Source organism: Anguilla rostrata, chromosome 4, assembly GCF_018555375.3.
Source record: "Anguilla rostrata isolate EN2019 chromosome 4, ASM1855537v3, whole genome shotgun sequence".
Classification (NCBI taxonomy): domain Eukaryota; kingdom Metazoa; phylum Chordata; class Actinopteri; order Anguilliformes; family Anguillidae; genus Anguilla; species Anguilla rostrata.
The window spans coordinates 23,090,825-23,107,872 of NC_057936.1; the positions used below are offsets into that span (position 1 = coordinate 23,090,825).

General features: G+C 39.0%; 2 protein-coding genes across 3 annotated transcripts; one reads left to right on the forward strand and one right to left on the reverse strand.

Moving 5' to 3' along the window:
* The first annotated feature begins 1,134 nt into the window (after positions 1-1,134).
* slc35e1 (solute carrier family 35 member E1) lies at positions 1,135-12,692 on the forward strand. Of its 2 annotated transcripts, XR_010329485.1 has the most exons (7): positions 1,135-1,508; positions 3,044-3,114; positions 4,121-4,258; positions 5,323-5,448; positions 6,554-6,799; positions 7,115-11,946; positions 12,080-12,692. XR_010329485.1 is itself a non-coding variant. In XM_064331493.1 (6 exons), exons 1-6 carry the CDS (start codon positions 1,181-1,183, stop codon positions 7,349-7,351), a joined length of 1,146 nt encoding a protein of 381 aa, XP_064187563.1. In that variant the 5' UTR covers positions 1,135-1,180; the 3' UTR covers positions 7,352-12,692. The 2 variants fall into 2 exon arrangements, 1 of the variants encoding a protein (XP_064187563.1); XM_064331493.1 differs by having other exon boundaries at positions 7,115-12,692.
* A 114-nt stretch (positions 12,693-12,806) lies between these two features.
* On the reverse strand, positions 12,807-14,652 carry LOC135252876 (prostaglandin E2 receptor EP4 subtype-like). Its single transcript, XM_064331494.1, has 2 exons — positions 13,549-14,652; positions 12,807-13,285 (listed from the first exon to the last, which is right to left on the reverse strand). The coding sequence occupies exons 1-2, from the start codon at positions 14,323-14,325 to the stop codon at positions 12,947-12,949; spliced, it is 1,116 nt and encodes a 371-aa protein (XP_064187564.1). The 5' UTR covers positions 14,326-14,652; the 3' UTR covers positions 12,807-12,946.
* Between the last annotated feature and the right edge of the window lie 2,396 nt (positions 14,653-17,048).

Below are 17,048 nucleotides of genomic sequence, written 5' to 3' on the forward strand. Positions count from 1 at the left end.
CACATTTTAACTGTGCTGCCCTCTAGTGTTTATTAAGTCGTACAATTTTCTGGAGGGCTGAAAATGCGTCATGCCTCGAAGTGGGGCTCCGGAGTTTAAGTCTTTTTTGGCTGGACCGCAACAGCGGGGCCAGCCCTATTTTTATACAGTCTATGGGCCAGCCATACTAACGCGAATGTCTGTGACTGAGTGAGTGATGAAGTTACACCATTGGTCGGCCGGATGAAGTGTGTTAGGGCCAGCCATATACTAGGTTTTGACCTGGTCTTGTTGCAGCATACGCAAATGAATCACATACAGTCTGACAGTTTTGCTTCTAACGATTCCACTGTCTACATCAACTGCTGGATCAACTAATTGACTGCTTATGTTTTATACTTGTGACTATAATCTTGCATCCATATGTTAATAAAATACATCTGGATTAATTTAACCATGTTATGTTGACTGCATGTTATGTTGAAACAAACCTTTGTTGAAACGAGTAAATTCGTTTATAATTTAAGTATTCGTGCTAATTCAATAGGATGAAGAAAAACTTTAGGGGCTACACTAAATAACCGCCAAAAGTCAGTCTTGCATTAATTTTTATACCGCCGGCTTTATTAAATTCATGTTCATATTTGAATTCAATTTAACATTAATTTCCATTGAAATTTTATGCAGCTAGAAGCTGGGCTACAGACTTCGAGACCTTCGATTCCAAGACCGAGCTTTCTTTTAGACAGCTCTTAATTTTAAGGTCAGCAAACATGGTCGGGTCAATTATCCGTCCGATCAGTTAAAGCCAGGTTGTAGCCTATGCATCCGGAGGTGGCATATTAAAACAAGTTCTTGTTTCATATTTGTGTACCCCGTTCAGTCACTCAGACACAATACTGATATCCACACACAAATCCTGTGTTATGGCTACATGGTTTGGAAGTTAGCGCTGGTAAGGAGTGAGATTCTACGTTCAATATGGTTGTTTCTGGAGAGTAGCTACTCGCCATCTCAACGTGTTTCCAATATTCAAGCTGGCGTAACTCATATTTCGCATTTGTGCTTTACTGTATAGAAATGGTTTATATCCGCCAATGTGGTTTTCACTAAAGGAAGTGACGCACGAGGCAAACAGTCTATATGCTCCGTGTTATACGTGTACTCCCTGGTCCTGCTGCCGGTGGCTCTAAATTGGAAGATGGCTGCGGTGGAGCGTGCGCCTGTTAAGGAAGGAGTCCGGATAGCGTTGCTTTGTCTATGTTGGTATACTGTCAGCTCTGGGGGAAATGTCATCAACAAAATAATTTTAAATGGATTTCCTCATCCTGTCACCGTCTCGCTCTTCCACATTTTATCCATTGTCGTCTTTCTCCCACCTTTACTGCGGGCATGGGGAGTCCCTAAAACTGAACTGCCTGGCAAATACTACCGTTGGTATATTCTGCCTTTAGCTTTTGGAAAATACTTTGCGTCTGTGTCAGCTCACTTCAGCATATGGAAGGTTCCAGTGTCCTACGCTCACACAGGTAAGCAGTTCTCTTACACAGTAGTGCTGAATAACGTGTTTTTATTCTGTCAATATATTTAGCTATTTTACCAATGCTAACGTTTAATGTATCATACTGGATAGCAACATGTGAATGCTATTAGTTGACAGCTAGCTAGCTAGCTATGGTGTATAAGGTTTCACATAGGCTATCCACCAAGTGAACGCACAGTCCGTCATTCACGTTCCTCAGTCGCGCAGTTACATCAAAATGATACATTCGGGTATGTCCTACCAGTGGTTGTAAAATAAGAAGTTTGTATTTGCTTCAGCGTCGAAGCGTGGGAATGTAATGTGTCTTTTTCTTTTGGCAATCTCCTAATATGAACAGTAGTCCATAACTAACGTCACCTGAAACACAATTGTCGTTATTACACTATAATGCGTGCTTGATTGGCAAGCAGGTATTGCATCCGGGATTTAAATCTACATTCTGTAGTGTTATCCGATACCTTGGGAGCGGATACGGAAGTGAGCAACTTCGGAATGGAATCTAAAACATTTCGGCTATAATAAGCCTGTAATAAACTTATTTATTTCATCACCGTGACACGATGCCTCTATCCAACATTGATGGCCTTCATTTGGATACGATGCCTTCGGCCAAAATATGGCCCTAATGTGCACTTTCCTCTTGGCCCTAGAAAAACTTAATTAGTTACTTTCGGGACCTTGTCGATACACGAATCGTAGCGTCTGAAATGTCTCCACAGCTGTGTGCTTCGTTCTCTCGACATCAGGAAATAAAGAACTATTTAGCATTTGAGTTTCCGTGTCTACGGGATTGGCTGATTGTATGTGTGACAGAAGGAAAAGTAACTTCAGTATTTCCTCTTCAGTGTTTGTGGATCTAGCCTCCTGTGTTATGCAAAGGGTAATATGAGGATATGCATTGTCCTGACATCAATCCCATTACTTTACGCTATATCTTGAGAACTCGCCCCCCCCCCCCCCCAAAAAAAAAAAAAATCAATACTCAAATAATGTAATCATAAGACTGACTTTGATATCACAGTGGCCCCAGACAGAAAACTGGAGCAACAGAAGTGCATATTGTATTCTTTTGTTTGCCAGAGGGTGCAGCAGTGTTAAGATGACGTAGTCTACCCTATAATGGTGTAATCATTTTCTGCCACATCTGAGCCGTAGCTGGTCGTTAAACCAGTTCTTTCCTGGAGGATGTCTAGATTGCTTTATGAAATACATGCTGAAATTGTCTTCATTTCATAGGTTTTGAGGCTGTTTTATCTTTTATCATTAGGGCCATATTATCTTGAATAAATAAATACTGTGCTGTTGTATCTTAAAATGTTTATGATGATTTTCAATGTTTATGCTGCTCATTAAGTTGTGTACTCAACACAAAATGCATTTCACCCCTTGGGAAATCAGAGTTTCAGACTTGTGAACCACTTTTTTTTTAAAGAGTATAGGCCTACTTCTGTTACTGCCGTTCTTGGAGTCAGTGTGTTGACCTCATTTATCTTGTCCTCTCGATTTTCCTTTTTGCCATAGTCAAAGCCACAATGCCAATATGGGTCGTCTTGTTGTCACGAATCATCATGAAGGAGAAGCAAACAACAAAGGTGAGAGAGAGGAAATGGGAGCATGCACACATTCTATCCTGGGAAGGTTATTTTATTTCAAGGATAATGCAGTGTAATATGAGCTACAATACCTGTTCTTCATATTACTGCCAGTTAGTGCAGTGGAATTTCTGTTGGTGTGGTCGTATGCGTCTATATATTTGGTAGAAGTGTTGAAAGAAAGGGGGACAAAAAGGAAAAGTCTAAATTTTAAACTGAAATTGTGCTTCCTGGGTTTTTCACCTGCGAGCCAGCTAGAGATTTACAGCCTGCAGTCTTTAGTAGTAGTAGTACAGGAGAGGGGGTGCTGTTTAAAGTATAGGTGTATGTTTCACTGGCAACAAATGGTAGCCTGTAGATACCTGGAACATTGCTGAGACAGGCTAAAGTAGATGGGAACTTGAGGACTGCTGGTTCACTTGAAACAGCCCTCCCTCTGGCAGGACAAGTCTGATTGTTGTCCCACTGTTGAGAGCCCCCACTCATTGTCAGCCAATAACAAGTTTGAAGCTCCAATTTGCGACTAGGGCCTAGCCCGTGCTCCTGATGAATGCCTTTACCAGTTAGGCCATTGGGAGCCTTGTACTTTTTGTTTTTTAATACATGTATACAAAGCTATGTGGCACCCAATAAGTTGGTATGTTCCATTCACGTACACTTGCTGACCCATTTTTAACTGGCAGGGCTGAGATGAATGGTACCAAATGAATGTTCAATTAACTTGCAAATTAAACTTTGCAGTGTTTGTTTGAAGAGTCAATGTGTTGTACACATAGCTGCCAAGTGTTATATCCGTTGCCAGTGTATTGTAGTTATCTGGCAAGCCTGATGCATTTAGTTGAATTAGCAGTGGTTAGAAAAATGTAAACCGTAATACTGTATGTCTCTTGGCATGAAGCCCACTGGTTGTGGAAAATGACTAAAGGAGAATTGGCCCCACTGAATGGTTTGTATACCCAAAAAGTAAAGGCTCGTGTGAATATGTGCCTTTCTTCCCTCTCTCCAGGTGTATGTATCTCTCATCCCCATAATCGGGGGTGTGCTGCTGGCCACCATCACTGAGTTGTCCTTTGATGTCTCTGGGCTGATCAGTGCCCTTGCTGCCACCCTCTGCTTCTCTTTGCAAAACATATTCTCCAAAAAGGTAGGCCTACCAAGTTAAGCCCATCTGTACAGTCAGAGAAATTCAGGTGTTATTTTACATTTACATTACAGGCATTTAGGAGACACTCTTATCCAGAGCGACTTACACAGCTTTATTTTATTTTTACATAGCATTTACATTGTATCCATTTATACAGATGGATATGTACTGAAGTAATCCAGTTTAAGTACCTTGCTCGTGGGCATCCAGGTTAAGTTGTTACCCTTGTTCAAGGGTACAACAGCAGTGTCCTACTCTGGAATCAACCCTGCAACCTTTACAAGGTTACAAGACCATTTCCCTACCCATTATGCTACACTGCTGCCCAATGAAGTTTGGTGAAGCAGAATAAATTGTACTACATAACTGATAGATTTTTTTTTTACATTTTTATTTCATTTTATTTTTTGCAACTTGGGTTGGGGGGTGATAATTTAGTCCCTCAGTGGCAGGATGCTACGAGCTCCCATTAAAACTGCCTGTAGAGCAATCATTAACAATCCTCCCATTTCATGTAACTGATCATTTCAGTTAGTTATTGAATGGATTACTATTTGCATCCGATTTCACTTCCATTCATAGAGTAGTCATGTGTATTGCACATGCATTTTATTCAGCAGTGTTAACTGTAATAGGTTGGTACTGGTTTCTTGTTAACTTAAAGTCAATATAAATACACAGTGTTTTGGGTTTCATGCTTGTTCAGTAGCTATTTTCTTGTATTAATCAGAAATGTCCATTGACATTTTAATCAGCTTGTGTTCTCCATTTCTCTCCATATGTTTAGTTGGGGGAAAATGGAGTAGAAATGATCCCCCTAGTTCTGGCAAAGACATGCCAAATGTAGAGTTTACTTATCCTTATGGAAAGGATTTTTTCCAAGGAAGTCTCCCACCTTCCCTTTATTTAAACTTTGCATAAGTAACCCCACTTTCATCGACACCTTCATTGGGACTCTAGTGATTTTCTGTGGAAAAGCACCCATCAGTGACTTGTCTGGAGGGTCCAGAACCTTTGTAGTGTCCAAATGCTTGATATAACATGTGGGTTGTCCTTTCACTTAGGTGTTGCGAGACACACGTATTCACCACCTGCAACTTCTCAATGCACTTGGATTCAATGCTGTGCTGTTCATGGTGCCCACCTGGGTACTGGTTGACTTACCTGCATTTCTTGTGGATGGAGACTTGGTAAGTCTGAAGACAGGAAGCTATCATGTACATGGTTAAATGATGCACCCTCGGGTTTGTCTGTGTCTTGATTTTCTCAGTAATTTCAGTCTGTTTGTTTTTTAACTGTTTTTTGATACCCCCCCATTCCATCCCATCCCAACAATTGGTTCAGTAATGAACACTGGTCTTCAAAAATGTTCCTTCAGAAGTATTGGTCAACGTTTGTCAGATGTCCAGTAGAGGGCGCGCTTTAGCAAATTTGGTACTTACACCAAATCAGCACTTCAGTGATCCCTGCAAACAAGTTGGGCCGTCAGTGTCTGCCAGGGTTTGACAAGCAGGCATTTTTCCGCGTTTTACCTTTCAGAAGCTCCAGCATCCACAAAATGGGATTTGTTAAAATCATGCAGCCCACTCGCCCTATGGGTAACAATTTATTCCTTCGTTGTCTTAATAAAGCCATCTGTAAACGGGGATTAAACCATGTATACAAACTACCATTTCACATCCTCTTCAACTCTCCCTTTTCCAGTTTCTACTCTTCAAAAAGCAGGAAACAAAGAGTGCGTGTGCATGTGTCTGAGAGTGTGTGTATGTGTGCGTACGTGTGTGTGTTAGTGTGTGCCAGCATGCACGTTAGAGAACGTGTATGAAAGCATGTGTGTGTGAGAGACATTGGTCCAATGCCAAAGTATTTTTTAAATTGTTACATTTTTATAATATATTTTAAAAGATCAAATTTATTATAAAATGTAGCAATTAAAAAAATAACAATTCTGACATTTTTTAGAATTAAATGCCACACAAGGCTACAAGCAATGCTTGAGATCTGAACCCGAGCTCTGCTTTTATCCTGCAACTGATGCGTGCTGTTTAATACAAATAAGTTAGCTTCTTAATCTAATCAGCATAGCCGTGTGAATGCAACATAGCAACCATGTTGCATCCGCATTTGGTGTGTTTGGGCTTTCACAGTTCTTCAGAACTTGTAACATCTTCACTTGAAGTTTCCAGCAGTGTTAGTTAGTTCTGAATGATCACTTAAATAAATGCGCAAAAATGTCTGGCTCCAAAGTAAGTCGTCTCTCCTTCTTTGTCCCCTGCTGTTCTCAACTGGTACCAGACAGAAGTGTCCAGCTGGTCTGTTACCGTCCTGCTCCTCCTGGTGAGCGGCTTCTGCAACTTTGCCCAGAATGTGATTGCCTTCAGCGTGCTGAACCTGGTCAGCCCCCTCAGTTATGCCGTGGCCAATGCAACCAAGAGGATCATGGTCATTAGCATTTCCCTCCTCATGCTGCGCAACCCCGTTAGCTCCACCAACTTGCTGGGCATGCTGACGGCCATCCTGGGCGTCTTCTGCTACAACAAGGTGACCTCTCGTGCCTCTGTTAATCACCTATACTTCTGTAAATGTAATCAGTTTTCAGCTGAGAGCCAAGCTGTAACCAGTTTTGTGTTTCAGCACATTATTTGGAATCTGTTTTTTTTTTTTCTTACCATAAGGGGACGGTTCAAGCTTTTCCCCTGTGCATGCTATTGACATCAGAGATCTAAAATTAAATGGGAGTTCTCATGGGATTACATCCACAGAAAGTTTGAAAGTTCATTCTGCTGTGACTGGTCCAGAATATGTCTTTAAGCTGACTTCATTTATCTCTCCTTCTTGCTGATAACCTTTCCCCAGGCTAAGTATGATGCGAACCAGGAGGCCAAGAAGAAGCTGCTTCCAGTTTCCAAGCAGGACATGATGTCTTTCGACCATGTAAGCGTGGGGTTGGAGAAGACGCAGCCCAACGGTATAGTGCCTTTCCCGCAGGGTTCAGACATTCAGTACGGCCGGAGTAACGTTCTCACCGACCACTTCCAGTACAGCCGACAGGCCTATACGATGGGCTACGGATCCAACCAGTACGACATCTAGGCTGGACCTGTGCCGGGTTGTTGAGACTGTTAAATTACCGGTTTCCTTTATGTGCAAATTGTCTCCAGTGCTGTCCAAATCTGCTATGGCAGAAACAGAGGGGAGAATGCTGAGGTTCTGCGGAAACCAAGGGAACAGAACTGTACTGATGTGAGAAAAGCCGTTTGTCTCTATGAGCACTTTGTCAGATTCACCTGCCCTCAGATTCTTCTTTTTTTTGGCATTTAAAAACAAAAAAGCATTAGATTTACTATTGAAATTTTCTGTTCGCTTTTTTGTTCCACAGAAATGTTCTCTATTTGCTGCAGAAACAATCAGTGGCAACGATGTTATGCTAAGCAGGGTTGCTACAGTATTTTAACCCCAGTTTCCTGTCCAGTTGAACAGAATTCCCCATGTGGTGTGAGGGTTATATAAGGATAAAGCCGCCTTCCTCCAAGGCCTCTACTTGTTTGCAGTTCAACCCCCCCCCCCCATCAAGTGAAATCATGGAAGTAAATTTGTTGTGTTTGCAGACTGCATTCTTTTCTGTTAACAAAAATAAATTGCTATCTGGCCAACTGTTCAGCCAATTGGCATAGCTCTAATTGCAGATATGCAGGATACTAACTTTTAACGTGCATCTTTGTTAATACTTGACTTATTCAGTTCACATTCAAAGAACTGATGGGAAATCATGCTTGCTCTGTGTGTTTTGTGGTTAGAAAGTCATTTTATAATATTTGTGCTAAAACTTATGGCCAAATATTATGCATCTTAAAGGGGCAATGGCTGAAGTAGTCACAGGTAGTCCCAACAGTCAGTCCGTTTGCCTTTTTGAAATATTATTATATAGTGATTAAAAAAGGGTCCGATTTAGCAGAACATTCTGTCATATATTTTTGTGTAACCAATCATTTCACCCTGAGACTGTTTTAAAACCAGTGTCTAAGCAGAGTTGTACTGTAGATTTTCAGTTTCACATGTTTATTCAATTTACAACAACATCATTGTCATTAGTTAAGAAACAGTCATTACCTGGTTTTTACCAGATAAGCAGGAATCCTTCCGCGTTAATGAAACCAATTGATTTTGACACAATATCGGCAGAGGTAATTAGCTTGCATGTGAAAGTTGAAGTATTCAACATTTGTAATGTCTATTTTGAAGGAAATTATCCATGTGTGGATTTATGTTTTTATTTTGATAAACTGAACCTTTTTTTACAATAATAGAAATTACCTTCCATTGCAATTAACTGAATATACGGTGTGTTCTCTTGCAGTATGCAGTAAAACAGATTAATTTTTTTTTTTTTTTTACTAAAGGGGGTAAACTAAAAGTTATTTATGATATACAGCTATGATACCTCACATACTATAGCTTTCTGTGCCCAATATATCAGTAGCGGTATTCAAATGTAATGTATTTTGCCAAGCTCAGACACTAGCATTGTAACTAGCATTGTAACAATGGCTACTTTTTCATGCACACCAGTGCTGATATATCAATCACTAATGGTAATCGGAAAGCAATGGAGCTCTAGAACATTGATTTAGAATTTTGGAAAAAACATTCCAAAAAACTATTCTGCAAAGGGTTAACAAACAAATTCAATACAGCATGTCCCACATTACTTGTTTTCACACAAAAACTTCCTATAGTAACAGAATGTTATGCTACACCAGCGTGGCCCCATAGTGAACTAAATGAGATGGCAAACGTTCCGATTTATCCCATGGGGGGTTCAGGTTAGTTGTTCTCCTCATTTTAGGTTAACCCTGCTGATATGATCTTTTGGATACTGTTTGCCTTTGTTTATATCTTTGTTACTGTCCTAAGTATTGGTTCGTGGTTACACACTTGGCTGTAAATTGTTTGTGTTTGAAGCATCTCTAATGAACTCTGAAGTGCCATTTCTCGAGTCAGTGCAGAAATCTGATTTATTTATTTTTTTCTACACTTTGACAAAACGCATGTCACAGTAACACAAAACAGCACAACTGGACAGGATATTCTTACATTTTGTTTTTCAGTATGGAATACTGTTTTCGACAGGTAATTTTGATCCTTTAAAATTCTTTTCTGTTCTCATAGATTGATAGAAGGCATGGTACGCACAAAATAATCTCCACTGTTCTCATTTGTCAGGACTTCACCAAACTAGATGTAGGTCAAAATATCATTTTTAAATGTGGTTGGGCTATACCGCAGAATTTCAGTCCCTTAATTATTTTGACACATTTAATGAATTACAAGGTTGACTGTTCAGAGGACCTGAAATCCATCATCTTTATGCTCCCACCTGTGTTTTGTATACATTAACGTTTAATTGTCCTGCTGGTTAATCTTTACCTGTGAATTTGTCGTACAAATTCGTGCAATGTAATCCATAGATATGTCGTGTTGGTTTCCCCACTTGGTGCAATCATAGAAAGCAATGGGACTCCACAAGTCTCAGACATGGAGCTCTAGCCAAAAACAATTTTTAAAAATTGATGCACATTGAGACTGATTGATACTAATGCAGTCATGTAGTATTTATCATATTTTAAGCATAATTCTCTTTCCTGGTGTGTGCCTGTGAGCCATTGAAGGCCCCTATCACTGAGAAACTGGTGATAGGCCTGTAAAACTAGAGTACTGGTTTGCGCACATGTGCATGTGAGAGGGAGTAGATTGATTAAACTCCACCTGCTGCACATATTTTAGGGAATGTCACAAATAAGTAGCAGTTGAGAACGCAAGCTTAGACAGGCACTGTAGGCAAGGTGAGGGCATAGCAGAATGTCATGTGAGAAAGTCCTAAGTCCTGCAGCAGCCTTGCTGTATTGTTTATATGCATGGAGTGTATATATGTACAGTTTTGCTTATGTAAATTTGCAGTGCTGCTTCAAAAAAGTTTATTTTTTATTTTTTAATCAGCTTTATTGTTGGCATGTTTGAAAAGCTATATCGTGATTTGTGTTGTCCACACCTGACCCAAATAGTTTTTGCTATTTTCTTTATTTACAAAGATTTGGTTTAGAAATTATATTAGTAAATGTTTAGAGATGATCACGTTGAGGTTAAATCACACACGAATCAATAAAATCGTAATTCCTGTTAGTAGTCAGATTGTGCCATTTTCAGGAATTGGTTCTGACTTTCAACATTTTAGACGTATTTTTGCGAGGCTGAAAGCCTTCAGTGTGAATATGAGTTCAAGAATGAATGCATCAAGTAAAAACACCCTGCTTAATTACAAATAATACAGGATGTGGCTGCCAGATTTTAGATATACTCATGATATTGATCTCATTGCTGTTGCAACCATTAGGTTTCAGTAGTGAACACTAACTGTCTTCAAAAAAATACGCGTTGTTATTGCAGTTTGTGTTACTTTTAAATGGTGATCAGTCTCTATGTGAAAAGAACACGTAAGGAATTATTGAGTCAATTTTATTGAATGTGAATGAATTGAAGAGATTATTTTCCATTATTATTTTTGTTTCGGTCCTCCCTAAACAATGCTTTTTATACATTTTTATGTGGAATTTGTTCGAAATCCGAAGTTGAAGTAAAAAAAAAAAAAAAATTCAATGACAAATCCTTTATATAAGCTGTGCATATACTATTTACTGTGGAACCTCAACTGTATGCTCTTTATTTGCAATCATCTTCTTTATTGTATAACTGAAAAGCGGTATATTGCAGAAGCCTACGATTCTTATTAAGAATTCAGGACATACTGAACCTTTTATATTTGCCAATGACCATTTAGTTAGTTTTTAAGCGTAAAGGAAATTGCCTTTTGAGAAGGCACGTCGGCAATACTGTTAATTATATTTGCAGTGTGACTGACAAACCAATGATCCCAAAGCTTACGCAGTAAAGAAAGAAAATCAAAAACCGGGCTTTTTGCTCATCTGTAGCCTCGTTACATGTTAGATGAAATGATTATTATGTGATCATACATAATTTAGTAACTAAGTATCGGTAGTCTTAATTTTAATTCTGATGTGCGCTTACCACCCAAACCAGAAATTAAGATATTGGCGAGAACTGTGAATGTGATTAAGATATGGTAAACCATTTCTAGGGAGGTCTTGCGCGAAGAAGTGCTATTCGGAGTTTTGCTGGTCCTTTCTGTGAAATTGCAGTTTTTGTAATGTGCCTAATGGTGTGGATGACTATCCACATATAGGCAATTACTTTTTGACTGTACTATTCAAATGATCTGATCAACTCCCTAGTTGGATTACACTGGCCACGGTTACATGCACGCAATATTTCAATTTTTAATGCATACAGTTTTTTTCAGTTTGAGAATTCTGAATTTATATACAGAGTTATATGCGCTGTTTGAAGCATCATGGATACTGTAAGTGGCTCCACAAATGTTCGTACATCGAATGAAAGTTGATACTGAAGATGCTACAGGAAACGAGCACCGACTTCAGGCCTCAGTTTCCATTTCCATGTGCATGTATACTTCCAAATTCTTGCAGTATGGCCGCATACTTCAGAAACATTGGTATGAAACAAAAATAATTTGCTATATTTTTCGTCTGTTTTCACACTCTAACAATCCACCAACTTTACCTAAATGTATCTACGTAGTGGACATATGCATAGTAAAATGTTCAGTGTTAATTCAACTCTTAACAGATAACATTTGGTCCCACTTGGACCAGAGTAGGGTCAGATGATATCTGTTAGAGCGGATTTAACGCTGTTAGAGTATAATTAACACTGGACATTTTACAGTATGTCCCTTACATTTCCCGTTTGCAGTGAACACGTGCGCTTATGAGCGCTCACTGCGCATATACTGGCAGTCCTGAGAAAGACGTGACGCTAGCTACATGCCTGCTATTCCTTAGGTTATTCTGAGTACGTGTGAACAAAATGTCATGTTACACTACTGATTTTGGGAATACATTACCGCATTATCCGGTATTGTATTGAATAACATGTTTATATTGTCACTTTATATTTGTAACGTGTGTGTAGGCAAAGGCGAAATATTGTATCTGCATGTAAACGTAGTTTTTGTTTGTGAGAGTTTTGAGTATCTTCGTCATTTAAAAATAGCGAGTTTGGGACTTTTTTTGTCATTATGTTTGTTTTAATTTACTGGAATGTACATTGTTTGCTTATGGTAAGAGGATATTTTTTTATGTAATTGTGCAAAATGCAACTAAGTTAGATTTTTGTTTCAACGAAAAGAAAATTGTATTTTTATGAAACCACTGTTTATAATTTTTTGTTGTATTTTATGTTGTATAGGTACTTTAAGTTGTGTAAAGCAGTGCATCGGTGCACTGTCTGCTTAAGTTTAGAAAATGACGATTTTTGTCAAAATAAATTATAAATGCAACAGGTTTTGTAATTCTTTTATTTATCCGCCTGGTTTAGGAATGCAGTGGATGTTGATAAAACGAGCAACACGTTTAATCTGACAATGTGATCCTACAAAAATACATGTACACAATTTGTTTCTTTCTGGAAAATATTTTATTGTTTATATTATTTTATGAATTATATTCACGAAAGCACATACCATTTTAATATATTTGCGGGCAATAATCTTTCAAGGTTGATATCTATGCCACAGGCCTACAATGGAATGAATTACTGAGCCTGTTCCTTTTCCTCCACGTGAGAAGTTGCACCAGCCGTGGAAGATTTGTCATCCAAGTAAACACGACCCAACACTTCAGTGGAAAGAACTATTGGAATAGCGCAGTTTTTCTCCAGCAGATATTGTACAGTCGGGTGTGCCCTATCCACAGAGTTTGTCCGGCCCCGCAAAACCCGCCTTGAGATGCTCAGGAGCTTATGGACGACTGTACGTCTCAGGAGGATGTACACCCATGGGTCAAGAATGGGGTTGACGGATGCAAAACGAATTGCCTGAAGATCTGCGCCCCAGTCGTTGACCAGCCATCTCTGATTGACAAATATACGAACCTGTAACAAGACGTCGTAATCAGTTAAAAGATGCCCCTGCTCTGATTGAAGACGTGTCCGCATACATAATGCTTTGACCTACCTTCACTCTTAAATTGGGTTATACTTGCATATTCTTCACACTTTGGGTTTAATAAATTACTCAACGAATTAATTACATTAGCGCTACATGTAATTCTCCTGAGATCTACTATAGACAGACTAGAAATATAGCTAGCCTACTGTCAGTGCCATAAGCTAAAGATAACTTAAAGGACACTTACCACAAGAGGCGTTGAACAAACTAAAACCACCAAAGAAGTGACGAGGAGTAGCAGCATCATTTGTATTTCCACGCCGGATGAGCGCTCCCTCCAGCGCTTCTTGATACTCGATCTTGGGGCAAGTCTCTTAGCCCTCTGGCGCATGATCAGCAGTGTCCAGCACAGGGCGACATTGCAGGCTATTGTCAGTAAAATAAGGAGAGAACTAATACCAGCGTACAAGAACGAGTAGAAGACATGTAGTGAAATCCGGGACCTCCAGTCAATGAAACACCAAGTGTTGGGTGGTTGATGTATACTCTTACTGAACCCCAAAAGAGGGAGACAACACAACAGAACATTCCCCACGTAAATGGCAAATAAGCACCATCGTGCCATATGTTGGTCAACTGTCCATCTTTTGTATGTGTACGGATGGCTTATAGCGAGGTAGCGCTCAGCAGACATGGTGCAGATGATGCTCAAACCTGCCACTCCAAAGAAGAGAAGAAGAAAGGAATGGAATTCACACAGAGTTCCTGGCCACGAATGTTCGAGATATGTCGCTATGGTTATTGGACTGGCAAGACAAGTTCCTAGCAGGTCAGTAACAGCCAAGCCGCACACCAGGGTATAGAAGGCAGACTCCTTGCGCTCTTTCTTAGTTTTGGAAAGCGCTGCTATGGCGGTGACATTCCCGACGACTCCAACCATGAACATTAGCACGGGGATGGCCAGGGCGGTTTTTTCAACATTTAAACTTGATGTCGTATTTTGATTGTCGCCCATGTTGCGCATTCGAGCACTTAAAATGTCTTTTCATTCAATTTCCCTTTGAATATAGTACGTTAGCAGTTGGTGCGCTTGAATTCCATGTTCAGTTGCCCTGCTACGTTGTAATGCAAATCCATCATTCCATGAAAACTTTTTCAGTCCGTAGTACACATGAGACACATGAGCCACCGAGCAGAACAATATGGTACCCCCTAACAGCTTGGAGTGCGGTGAGTTGTAGGCTGCGCATGTTGAAATACAGCCTACTGTACAGCTCCTGGTGATTGGTTGGAACCCGCCCATTTGGTTTGCCTTTCCACGTTTGGAATTTAAATAGCCTACATTACATTACAAGTTCCAGACAAACGAGTATAAGTGTTTTGCTCTGTACAGTGACAAGTTTGATTTTGAAACGCGTAGCTACTGTATGCATTCCTAACATTTTAGCGAGTTTAGGGTTGTCTTTTTTCGTTGAAACACATTGTATTAAAGTCTGAAAAAGTGTTCTGTTGTGTTTTATGATGAAAAACTATAAAACGGAAATCATTCAAAGTAATAACACTACACTCCTTTATTTCAGTTGCCTGTATATTCTCCGTATGAATACCGCGCTGTCAATGGACAGGTTTGCACTTAGAACATGTACCACTCGTTCGCATTCCTTTCATGTCTATTGCTGACAGGATAAGCAATTGCAATAGCCTACCCCTTTCACTGACACAAGCACTTCGCAGAGAAATGTTCATTGTGCATGCGAGTGGTTTAACTAACTGTCTTATATGATAGCGTTAAATTAGGTACACTTTCACTATAATGTAGGCTATCCAATATTAACTCTAATACTATATGGGTACTTTCTTGGCTACACAATGCATAATACATAGCCTACTTCATTCCTTACTTTGAAAGACAAAACAATGGTAGATTACAACATTTAGAAATATTTTTAACTATTTAAATCTTTTTTGCTGTTTCAGAAAAAAAACATTTTTGTTTGTATAGTAAGTCACCAGCGGGCACACAAGTTTCCACATTTTGAGCAGAAAAGCAATATACTATCCACCATTGACGAAAGCATTAAATCCCTAGTAATTCCATCGGTCCCCACAATTGCACGTCTAAAACGCTCCTGCAAATAAATTGTAAATTTATAAATGTCTTGGGTGTGAGATATTACAGCTCTATCCACTGCACCACCAGTGTTAGCATATTAGTCTGTGACGATATTATTATCAGAAAAGTGAATATTTTTTCATTAATTTCTCATTTTTTCATGTTCGAGGGAACAATATTTTTCTTTAGGCTATGACTAAGTTCATAGACCTACATATTTGCTGCTTTATTTTTCCTACATTGGGACCACAGTAGTGATGTCTTAATGAGCTACCGTGCTTATTCAACCCTTTCATGGAACTTTCCTGTAGGCTATAGATCTGTTCAGATGCTGAATTAATTATGGGAATGTTTTGTTGCTGTTATTTTACATGTAATTTAAGTTCTCTTTTAGGATAGAAAAGGCTTCTAGGTATCATTCACATCTACACAGTAAGGAGAGAAAAACAGATGCCAGTCATTAGCTAAAACATCCATTATCCACTGTATCCTGTAGTGCTCCGTGAGACAGATATGTTTATTTATCAATGTAGGAAACTTTTAAAACGGTTAGCTGAAATGTACAAAATATTTAAGAAATAGAACATTTAACTAATGATATTAAATATGTATCTCAGTAAATGTTGTATACATTTGGCTGAATGTTGCATATATTTAGCTAAATGTTTTATACATTACAAAATCAAACATTTACTAAATTAAATATTTTCTATATTTAAAATATTTAGGTGAATGTTTCATATCATTTATGAATGCTTCATACATTTAACCAAACTATTTAATACAAACTAAGTTCTTTATACATTTAAAGAACAAATCAATTGCATTCTCCTATATTTCACTGTCTGATGATAAAACAGGCAAATTATCTGGTTATTCTGGATTTCCCTTTCCCAGAGCAGAATTATGTTCAGGAGGTCTATGTGTCAAAGCATATTCGATCAAATCAGATCAGCCGAGGTACATCTATGGTTAAAGCAGAGCTAATCGTTAGAGCATGGTTCATTAATAATTTAAGATTTGTGTCAGTTAATATTGCCAATAATTAATTGGGTGGGAAAACACATTGCCCTCTTTGTCCTCAGTGAACAGAAGGTTTCCCAGACTGGGGAGAAAGATGTTTTAAAATTTCCTGGAACGTTAGAGAGAGTAGGGTCTCCTGCAGTGAGTCATAAGTTGCTATCGATGTGACGAAGCCTTATAGTAATGAAGTGATGTCAGAGCTTCTCAGGGGACCACAACCTATGCCAGTAGTTGTCTGTATGTTCCATCCCCAGAATGCAGCTGGCTGCAGTCAATTTAACGGTTTGGGGCAAAAGAGATTAAAAATATGTATTTTGTTCTGAAATAGCTTTATTTCAATCCTCATGTGGTTTTTTTTAAATCAAATACTTTGCAAAACATTTACGTTTGATGGTTTTCCTTAATTCTTTTCTCTCAAGGGTCTGGCCATTTAATTCTCACAGTTAACAAATCCAGTGGATTAGCATCATACAAATGATAATGTATGTGCACAGCAATGGAGGTGAACAGGTCAGAGTTTAAAGAAGCAGCTACCATATGGTCCCTTTCTCATGGGTCATGTGAAACAAAAATAAGACAGCATGCTCTCATGTTAGTTTTGGAAGTGAACT

What these genes read in the sequence shown, in the direction of transcription:
- slc35e1 (XM_064331493.1), top strand. Translation starts at nt 1,181, where the DNA reads ATGGCTGCGGTGGAGCGTGCGCCTGTTAAGGAAGGAGTCCGGATAGCG. An exon ending in AGGAGAAGCAAACAACAAAG is followed by an intron (nt 3,115 to 4,120) that starts GTGAGAGAGAGG and finishes CCCTCTCTCCAG; the next exon opens with GTGTATGTATCTCTCATCCC. An exon ending in TTCTTGTGGATGGAGACTTG is followed by an intron (nt 5,449 to 6,553) that starts GTAAGTCTGAAG and finishes AACTGGTACCAG; the next exon opens with ACAGAAGTGTCCAGCTGGTC.
- LOC135252876 (XM_064331494.1), bottom strand. Translation starts at nt 14,325, where the DNA reads ATGCGCAACATGGGCGACAATCAAAATACGACATCAAGTTTAAATGTT. An exon ending in TTTGTTCAACGCCTCTTGTG is followed by an intron (nt 13,286 to 13,548) that starts GTAAGTGTCCTT and finishes GTCTTGTTACAG; the next exon opens with GTTCGTATATTTGTCAATCA.